At 41.0% G+C, this 10,917-nt stretch overlaps 1 protein-coding gene across 1 annotated transcript; it reads left to right on the forward strand.

Annotated features, from left to right (window-relative positions):
- Window positions 1-8,499: 8,499 nt before the first annotated feature.
- Window positions 8,500-10,671, forward strand: FOXI1 (forkhead box I1; the record flags this gene model as incomplete). The annotated part of the gene is given in 5 exon segments (XM_082324224.1): window positions 8,500-9,073; window positions 10,118-10,533; window positions 10,535-10,570; window positions 10,572-10,601; window positions 10,603-10,671. Coding segments are annotated over 5 exon segments (1,125 nt in total).
- Between the last annotated feature and the right edge of the window lie 246 nt (window positions 10,672-10,917).

The raw sequence follows: 10,917 nt of genomic DNA on the forward strand, positions 1-10,917 counted from the left end.
CTATACCCAGAGCCATAATGAGATTTTACATTGATTGCACTAATGAGCATAGATTTCTGCTTTCAACTAGGATAAATGCATAGGTATTTTATTGTGCTTACATCTGTACAGATTCTGAATCAAAGCTGCTGACTAATGTCACAATATTGCAGCAGCTGTATCATGTCTGGCTGGTTATCAAGGGATTTTTATTTCAACCCAAGTAAAAGCAATGGAAGCATCTTTGAAATAATGATATAACTTAAATCACTAAAAGCTAGTCAAGCTCCCAAGTAGGTCTGCTCCACCCTGGTCATGGGATGAGGGCACTTTTAAACAAGAAAACCTCTTAAATGTGTTTTTAAAATAGCAACTTAGGACAGAAGAAGGTGGTTTTGTTTGTTACTAAATCTGGTTTCTGTTTAAGTCAGCTGAGGTCCAGGAGTTGTGTTTAAAGCCATCTAATCGCATAATTCTCTATGCTAACTTGCTTTTCCATTTTAAAGGATTTTAGCTTAACTATCATGAAGAGACCAAAAGACCCCTTTTTGTTCCAGCTTCAGCGCAACACTATTTAACAGGTGAAACATTGATCCCAGAACCTGGTTCTGTATATGCAGACCTCAATGGGAATCATCTAGACCTAGGGCATTCTGTTTAAAACAATAGCACAGGTCAATTCTCTGGAGTTTAGGAAAATAAAAGGAATAACTTAGCCAAACACAGGATCCTTCTCATGTAGAAATCAAGAGAATTCAGCCAATTTAAAGCCAAATTGTCATTTGCATCATCTCTTTTTTTTAAAACCATTTCTGAGGAGGGAGGGAAAATAAACAATTTAAGGATCCTTTCCCTCATTAATTTTTGGAGGCGGATATGTCCATCTTGTTACATAAATCTTTTTTTCCGAGGAATATGGAAGCCTCCATAGAAAAAGCTTGCAGCCACCTCCTATCCTGGATGCCTTGGAGTAGTCACTAGCATTATAGTATTTACTTGTATTTCCCTCCCAGAACTGAGTCCCTGCTTGCTGTTTGGCATTCAAGGTCCTTTTGAGAGGGAACATTGAGCAACATTCCAGGGGCTGCCCTCAGTTGTAAGGACTTCAGCATTGGCAATATTTACTGCTATGGGGTGAGGACAGTAGTTGCTCTCTATTGACTCAGTCTGTAATTTTCTATTCTGATTTGCTATCATGATGCAGTGTGTGCTAAAGATTAACACTGTAAACGAATAATTGCTCTGCAAACAAACCTCAGGTAGGCCATGGATTTCATAAACTTTAAAATGTTAGATAAATTTAATCATGGTTTTAGAGTGAGGACACTTTGATCTGATTGGGTTTTGGATAGAATTATCCCTTTTTCAATGGAGTTTTTTGTCTTTCAGGATAGCAGAAAACTCCACTGTGCCATGAGTGATCTTTCATATGGCTGACCCTAGAATTAGACAGCCACTCTGTCTGTGCTTCAACAAATATAGTTGCTGTGTTAATGATTTTTTCATGAGTATTAGCCTGTGCTGCAGCTCCATCTGCCCCATTATGCATGTGGGTATTCAGCCTGCGTTTACTAACAGGTTAATGTGAGAGCATGAACGATCTCTCATGCACAGTTAACACTTCATAGGCCTTCCCATTAACTTGAATTAGTTCAGCTGGTGGTGGGTGGCTGTTGATGGTGTTACAATGGGTTTAAGTGGTGATTGATTCAAAAGGCAGAGGAAAGGTGATAAGGAGCAGAAAACAGTCATTTAAGGTACCTGTGCCCTGAGTTGGCAGGCCAGCAGCAAAAAAAAAAAGACTTATCTAGGTGAAGTAGCAGGAATCTTGCACTGCTGTTGTAACTAGACAAAGTATAAAAAAATTCCATGTTTGACTAATATTTTGAGGGAAGATTTTTCCCCTGAATGTTTGCTCATACGTTTTTATACATAAGAAAACAGCCCTGGATTGCTTTAGATGCAGCTCTTTTAGCCAGGAATATTGTATTTTATCATACAAAAAGCATGTTATGGTCGGATACCTGGATTCTACAAATACTGAGCAACGTGAAGTCTTTACTACATGACTTCAGTTGCTTTGATGCACTCAGCAATGCTTCAGTAGTGCTTTGACACGCTCGATAGTACTAATGCACAAGGCCTGAATTTGTAGAATCTTTCTTAACAACTGCATTTAGACTTCTTTCACAAGACAGGAAAACAGTACTATTGGAGAGCAGTACTGGAAAAGAAAGGAGAAAAAGAAACAAACCTAAAAGAAAGACTTAAGTCTCTAAACTTACCAGAATTTCTGCACAGAATTTCAAAGCAAACAAAGGATTCTAATATGAAAAAATTAAAAATGTTTGCATATACCATTGGTTATTTTTAGAGATCCCCGAATTACCAATCTAGAGCTATATACTATTGCTTAAGGGGACAGCGATCACGCCAGTACAAAAACTTGTTACTAAGTTCTCTCTAGGGCAGATCCCGACTAATTCGATACATTTTCAAAAATTGTCACCAGGGGGAGATAAGTAGTTGCAATACTTTGCCCATGTAACAGAACTCAAACTACTGATCTGTCTACCCAGATACGGGGAAAACCAAAGTGGAGCAACTGGAAGCTCAAGGATTATTAACACTGTAAATCATCGTACTCACAAGTTGGATGATCTTAGTTTACTGCAGTTAAACCCTGGTTCCATTAAAACAACCTTAAGTTTATCTATGCCTGGGTGTGTCCATAGAGTAGTTCACTGCACTTACAATTGTACCGATTCACTTATCAGTTTTAGTTGCTAATTAATTTTCCCCAAGTGTTTGTCTTGTGCAAGTACCAAAGGGTGTAGAACACTGTGAACAACGCATAAAAAAAAAAAAAAAAAAAAGGAAGTTATGTTTTCTGAAAAATCCTTGGTTCTAAAAAGTCTTTTCAATGAGATTTCCATTTAAATTGTGGAGTGGGAGGAGCTGATTTATCCATACAAGCAAACACCTTGATGCTGAAATCTGACTGAAACAGAACTATCAGCATGTTACTGTTTTTTCTTTGTATAAATCCTGTTGTGCCTCTCATTGAAATGCACAAGAATCGAAACTCTGAAGGGTTTTGGAGAGGTGTATAGATTAATTTCCTTGGTAAACACAACTGATGTTCATACAACACCTCATTTGATTTTAGCACTGTTTATTTCTAGTATAAACACACATTTAGTGGCAGGCATATAAGAATAAGCAGATAATCTGGAAGAGGCAAGCATTTCAGCTGTTCGGAAGCCGGTAGCAGCAGTGAGGTTGCCAAAGTATGATTGATTGAAGTATCTATATTTGGACTAATTTCCCATAATTCAGAGATTCCTCAGATTCTAACATGAGAGGAATTTGTTGCAGAATCTCTCCACGTCTGGTTTAGACTTGAGGTGTCCCTCCGTTGCAGGGCTGAGCACGTCTGGGTATCTAAATGCCGCAGGTCCCACGGGAGCCATAGGCAGCCAAATGGAAGCTATAGATTTCTTGCCTGCCTACAGCCTGTCATGACTAATACAGGAGTCGGGGGACACCTAATCCCCTCTCCCATATTATATGTTGGCAAGATGGTGGAAGGCCTTTGTTGAAGCAGGAGTTGTGACTACTTTTATTATCATAGTTCTGATGGTCAGAAAGCAGCTACTAGCCCTTATAAGGTTTTACAGTCTTCTAAAACCCCAGTTATAAAGTTGCTTTAAAAATCCACAGGGGTTTTGTTCTGAAAGACTTAAAAAGTCTAAGGGCATTCTAGCGTTGCAGTGTTTATGGCACAGATCCAAATGATATTGCCTTTTCCATTAATTTAATGTTCAACCTGCATTTCTAGAAATAAAGCTCAGTTCCCTTGTTTTGCAATACTGTATTTTACATTTCCTATGCTTTTGTAATGACCTTGAGATGACCTTGTCCTGCCTGCTACACCTTGTTTCTTCCGATGGTGTGGTTTATTTTGTGCATACACTGGGCAGATGATTATTGGAGTAAGGCTTGAAGACTTCTGCAATTAGAATTCTACAGTTACAATCTGTAGACAACCGTGAACACAGATAATTTGTCATGATGTGAAAATGTCTTATCAATGGATACTGAATTGTTTCTGAATTCAGTGTGTGAATTGTTTGAAACAAGGTGGGTTGCTTGGTATACTGAATTGTAGATGAACTCTTTCCTTTTAAAAACAATTTTTCCCTCTTCTTTGTGACCACATGAATAGCTTGTATGAACTTTTCTTCAGCAAGGTATTAAATTGTGCTAATACACCAGGTTTGGGGTTATACACAAAGTTAACAGTACAGCCTGAAGCTGTGTGTTCCTTAAAAACAGATCTCTGCACCATGGGATTGGCTGGCAATATGTATCATGATCTGGATCAAGTGTAAACAATCAATTTGATTTCTGCCTAATTAGCTAAAATACACAATGCAGAGTGCTTTATGTTGGCTATATGAGGGACAAATGATACGCAGTATGTTATAAGGTTTGCCAGGATGAAGTTACTACTACAAGATTTTGAACCTGTCTGAGTGGTTAGAGTGGGTTTGCACTATGTTGTATTTTGCATCATGCAGACATGGTGCTTTTGATCCAAGTTCTCTAAAACTGTCACACTGAACAGCACGATGACCTAAAGGTGCTTGTGAGACTAGCAGGTATGATGCTTCATTTTGCTTTATCGTTGCAAAAGATCCAGTTAAGAAGATAACTAGAAATCCCTCAGCCAAAACATTACAAAAGTGTACAAAGAGTTCCCCATATTATTCTCTGCCTTTTGACCCCTGTGCTTTTGCTTCTTACTGCGTGCTGGTGTGTACGCACTTCTCCCAAGTCACTGCGTTTCAGCAACAGTGAATGTATAGGTTACTCTGGAGGATAAGTGAAAACGCTAAGGAATCCTTGTTTTAATGAAATTAGTTTGAACTTTTCATAACCCAAGATTTCAGACAATTATGGTTTCCCTTGTAAAAGGGCAATCAGTGTGAAGAAATATTAGCGTTGGCAGGAGTAGAGGGGTACATAGGAGCCGACCTAAAGAACCTATGGAGAACGACAGTTCTGCAGAGGCTCGGCTCCAACCTTGCAGATTTTGGAGCTTCGCTTAAGAAATTGAGGGGAGCAAACCTTCACGTAACATGAGAGTTGACAACAATCTTTGATAACAATCTGTGGTTGATCAGGCTTCCAACTGGTAGAGATGGGCACTCAGGGCTGTACAGTGCTGGAGTAAAAAGAAATCCTAAAAACATGATGCATCCTGCCTACAAAGACCTCACCAAACCCAATGCACTTGGAAGTAATGATCGCTAAACTATGACTCCAGCATCAGCCTCCGTTTTATTTCTAGAGTTTTTCAGCCCTAACCATGATCTGTTAGCATAGCTTGGTCAGCATATCACCTTTTCCCAGCCTCTTCATATGGAAGCCTCACCATTTTTTCTTCTGCTTTCTCCACTTCTGGGATTGCCACCTTCTCCTTCCAATCCTGCCAAGAACAGGAGTCCCAGTGGTGAGGACCCCGGGCACTATTCCTGGCTAGACTCAATTAACTCCAGTCCTGACCAGCCCTGCTCAGCAATCACAGCTTGAGCAAAGTTTATTCTTTCCTTGCTGCCTTTTGTCTGCATGTGAGCATCTGCACCCGGAGTGCTCCACAGGAACATGTATTGCAGTGATTCTGGAGCAGTAAGGTGTGCCCAGAGTACTGACGAAGTACCGTTTTTACTGGCATTGTTTATACTCCGATCTGAGTAAATCGGGCACAGTCAGTTGGAAGAAAAATGCTGGTGATCGGATCGTGTCTATGCTAGAAGCTGTGCCAGCACACACGTGCCAGGGCGGGATCAGACCTTTGCACTCTTTCAGAGCTCCATAGGCAGAAGGTTACAGTTGTCTTTGTACTTCATTGCCCTAAAAGCAGTACTTGCCGTTCTTCACCTCAGTCCTTGCTTTACTTAGTCCTGTGTGATACCTTGCTCGGATGTCACGCCAAGGCAGGTCTGGTAGTAACACGCATTCCCAGGCAGCTGCAGAGCACAGCTAGGGGCTGACCTTGCTAAAATGCACTGCACCAAAACTTCATAAAGATTAATTTGTGGAGGAAGTTTTACAACCTTCATCAGTCTCTGATTGCAGAAGTAATTTTTTTCTTCCTCTGTAAAGCCTGGCATATTTTCAAAGCATGTATTCACTCAGCACCCACTTCAGTGTATTTTAACTGTAATTATGCATGCAGAGCACCTCGGGGAATAAGTATTTAGATGCCACTCATGAAAGTCCCTGATGCAGTTAGGTGAATTTTTACTTCTTGGAATAAACGATCCCTGAGCAGTAATGAATTTGCAAGTTTTTCTTGTTTTCAAGGGGTGTTTTTTGGCAAAAATGTCATTTGGCGGGAGGATCAAAAATTCATTATGTTTACTTTTCACGCTATATTCTGGGTCTTAGTTCATTGTAAAACTGTTTTTACTCATTTGAGCATCTCTTAAGCATTTTGTTCCATTGACTCTTCTGTAAATAATGGGGGGTTTTATTAGCAATATTTGTAACATTAATATTTGCAGGACTACAGATATAATTTAAAAATATATCTATATGCTAGTAAGTTAATTAGGAAGGTGTAGGCCATGTTGCTCAAACAGCTTTTTGCATGTTTGTAACCCAGATTCTTATGGAGAAAAGAATTATTTCAGATAGCTATCTTGAGGAGGGAAGTACTTGCATTATTATTTCCTGAAAAATGAATCACCATTCTTTTTTTTGTCCAGGTCACCTTTTGCACAGCAGTTGTCACTTAGAAAATAAGCCAGCCCCACTATGTTCCACTTAACTTTTGTCTGTTTAATGTGTATCTCTGCATAGGCTAGTTAGCATTTACAAACTCTGAACTCTCCCTCATTCAAATTAAAATAGCAGCTTGTTTGTCCATAGTTGCAGTACAAATGATTTTATGTGCAGTGAAAGCACATATTTTTTTAAGTAACAGCTGTAGAGACGCATTTCTGAGCTGGCAAATTGGCTAGCTTTGTCACGCTGTACTCAATATTTCAGTTGTATTTCCAGTGAAATGTTTTTCGTACCTTTCAAAGCAACAACAATCTGAACATCCCATTGGTGAATCACTAATGCGTAGCAGGGGGGCAAATCTTGGTGCTGCTGCTGCACAAAAGATTAAGTGAATTGATGGATGTGTGACAAAGCAAAAAAGTCTTTGGTACAGCCAGGAATTCAAATCTACAGGCCAAAACTCGTGTTTCTGCAGAAATTATAGGACTAGAGCCATCGTAAAGGCCTTGTCATACCAGGACTTTCTTTAATTGCATGGGTTATTAAGGCTTAGTCAAGTTCCAAGTGTACGTATGTGCCTTAAACATAAAAAAAATGCAAATATTGCTTCTGAAGGGAACTGCAACTCCGCTTTTAACTGCAGTGCAGTCCTTCATGCAGTGACACAGCTGTAAGAGCTGTCCTCATTCTGAGACAGGTGTTGGTGAGATTGCAGCTCTGCCTTTTCCTCCTTCAAAAGTGCAGGGTGCCATGCAAGGCAGTAAGTGTCTTTCCAAGTCATAAAGGGGCTAGAGGTTTTTTCTTGTTACTTAATTTTCAGGAATCAACTTTTGTCTGTATATATACAAATGAAGTTATTGGAACTTAGCTGAAAAGAGCTGTGCTGAACACTGCCTCTTTCCTGTTTGGAAATCCTGCTAAGGAGCTTTATGAGCTCTCTGCACCAATCCTGCAGAAAGAGGAAGCAGCAAATAATGATTTCCCATCTCAGTTCACCAATTTGAGCTCTAAAGAAAGGTTTGATGATTAAGCTTGAAATTTTTTTCTCACAAGATTAATCCTTACTTTAGGGAGTAATTCCATTTCTATCAGTAAGATTACTCACGTGAGTAACCAGCTACAGAATTTGCCTGTAGTACTGTGATTGCCTAGGGGGAAGTACAAGCAACTCTGCAATTAAAATAACAGAAAGAAAAGGAGGTCTGACCTTTTCTTTCTTCTTTTTTTTTTTTTTTTTTTAAAGTATATATATGCACCTACTTTTTCATTGACAAGCGACAATGGCTTTTGCATGCTGAGGTGTTACTAGTGGCAGCACAAAATGGCTTTTCCTTAAAAAGAAAGAAATACTAAATGCTAAAGTTTCATTATGAAAAGTGGAAAGAGGAGGATCTCTGATGAGGGGTTTTAACTTCAAGGCACCTTAGGCTTTCTTTATGTGCATCACATTAGTGGAAAATTCCTTCATTCATTTAAGAAGATAAACAGTTGTAACTTTCAGGTTTGGTTGATGTGACATCAGTGACTGGCCGGGACTGCCAGCATTCCGAAAAGGATATCGTCCTCATCTGCAGCCACTCAGGGCTGTGGGGTGGAGCCTGCAGCACAAGCTGAAACACTTACAGGTGCATAAGTAGGTAGGGAAGGGCACAGGTGATGCACCTGTCTCGGGAAAGGAGCACTAGCACAGGTGTGTCACGACTTATCAGCTGCCTGCGTTAGAGCATGAGCTCCTTTGACCCACAAACGCACTCTCCACCACGCTGCAGCCCACAATTTCCAAATATTGGTCAAGAACCTCCAGAGATGAGTATCTATTACGAGAACTTTTTCCATCCACAGAACATCCCTAGTCCACAGCGACCAAGCACCTTTGAGACGACGGATTACAACGCCACTCCCAATCCTTACCTCTGGCTCAATGGACCTTCCATTACCCCACCACCGTATCTCCCAGGATCCAATGCCAGTCCCTTCATTCCTCAGTCTTACGGGATGCAAAGGCAGCTCTTGCCTAACATGCACGGCTTGGGAGGAACTGACCTTGGCTGGCTTCCTCTGCCATCCCAAGAAGAGCTTATGAAGTTGGTTAGACCGCCTTACTCCTACTCTGCACTTATTGCCATGGCTATCCATGGAGCGCCCGAAAAGAGGCTGACTCTCAGTCAGATCTACCAGTATGTGGCTGACAACTTCCCATTTTATAACAAAAGCAAAGCTGGCTGGCAGAACTCCATCCGGCACAACTTGTCTCTCAACGACTGCTTCAAGAAGGTGCCCCGAGACGAAGATGATCCAGGTATAGCACTCTCCCCCTCTTTTTTCCCCCCTCTAATTAAACTTGATTAATTTAAAAATGCCTAATACATTGTAAAGAGACATGATAGCCCAGATCCAGGACATACACACAGTAGCTCTTCTGTTTTCCTAGGTCTGAGCTAGAAGGCAACTATGCATAGTTGAGGTCTGAATCAGTGTTGCTATTAAATCCCTGCGGGGAAGGGGATTCTTGACTGCTCTAGGTCTTCCTGAGAACTGATCAATGTGCTGAGCATGAGGCTCAGCGAGCACGGGAGCAGTCTAGCAGAGCAAGTCACATTCAAAACCCATTTGGTGTAATGCATACGATTTATGTCAAACTTAACTGGGAATTAATGGAAAGGGGATAAGGCAAACTCAGATTTGTCAAAGAAATCCGGTAGCTTTAGGGAGTCAACAGTAATTGTCCAGAGGAGAGCAGGCTGCTTTTATTTTGTTTGTTTCAAATAGCGTTTTGCTTGGAATCACACCTCGGCTCTTTCCAACCCCCTGGCTGATACGTTGTCAGATTGTTCCTTTATTTATTGTTTTCTATCAATAGCTGTTGAGAACCATTGGGAACATTTAAAAGCCATTCAATTATGCTGCCACAGAGGGCCAAAAATCTGGTTCTCTCTTGTTAGAAACCTATCCTGCTCCACTGAACCTGGGGGAGCAGCCCAGTATGGGATTTGATTACTCTCTGCTGTAAATTTGGGGGACCGGCTATATACTGAAAACCCTCTTCCCTCACCAAGAAAACAAAACAAAACCCAAAAAGGCCAAAACCAAAAAGCTCTCCCAGTGGCTCTACTTGCAGTGTTACCTGTGTGAAGAGTCAGGGCTAAAGGATACAGCCAAAAACTCTACACTTTTTTCTGAATTCGACAGACTTCTACTTTTGTGTGATTAAAAAATACATATGGTTTTTGCTCATGCAATTGTTCTGTTTCTGTGAAATGAGAGAAACATTGTGAAGCCCTAGAAGACTGCTGTCTGTGTGCATATTTTTAAACTAAAAATGTGCTTTTGTCCCCTTTGACAGGAAAAGGGAATTACTGGACTCTGGACCCGAACTGTGAGAAGATGTTTGACAACGGAAACTTTCGCAGGAAGAGGAAAAGGAAGTCTGACATGGGGGGCAGTGCTGCCACTCTCGCCTCTGAGAAATCAGAGGACAGTGCCCTGACTGGCAGCCCCAAAGCTGCAGAGCATCAGGATATCTTGGAAAGCTCGTCACCTGGGACTGACAACTCACCTGAGAAAGGGTCTCCACCTCCATCTTCCAGTAGCCCTTGCCTCAGTAATTTCCTCTCCAGTATGACTGCATACGTTAACGGCTCCAACTCAGTGAGCCGCTCAGTGCCTTTGGGACTCAATTCTGAACCCATTGACAAAATGGGACAGAATATGGTAGGCTTTAATTCCTACTCTCCACTCTCTAATATCCCCAGTCATGGTGTGGGAGAGTGGTCCAATTCTATGCCTTCTAGCCACCTTGGCTACAGCAACTCTGTGCTCAACCAGTTTAACACCCATTTTTACAGCAGTATCAGCACAAATAACACTCCATATTCCAGGGAAGGAACGGAAGTTTAAATGAAGGATTCTAAGACACCAAAGTATAGCTGTTTATGAGAGGAAAGGATCTGTGGGCAGATGATTAGCATTAGCCTGTTGTCTCTGGGACCCACAGTGCATCCTACCTTCTGACAGCCGCAAACTTGTTACCCATTATACTTATTGAAATCACAAATACTCCACATTTGGCAGCTCCACGTAAAAAATCAGGAATCGTACCAGCAAGAGTAGTGAAGAGTTCTCCTGAGACACTGTGCTTGTATT

The sequence above is a fragment of the Platalea leucorodia genome (genome assembly GCF_965183815.1).
Source record: "Platalea leucorodia genome assembly, chromosome: 11".
NCBI classification, from domain to species: Eukaryota; Metazoa; Chordata; class Aves; order Pelecaniformes; family Threskiornithidae; genus Platalea; species Platalea leucorodia.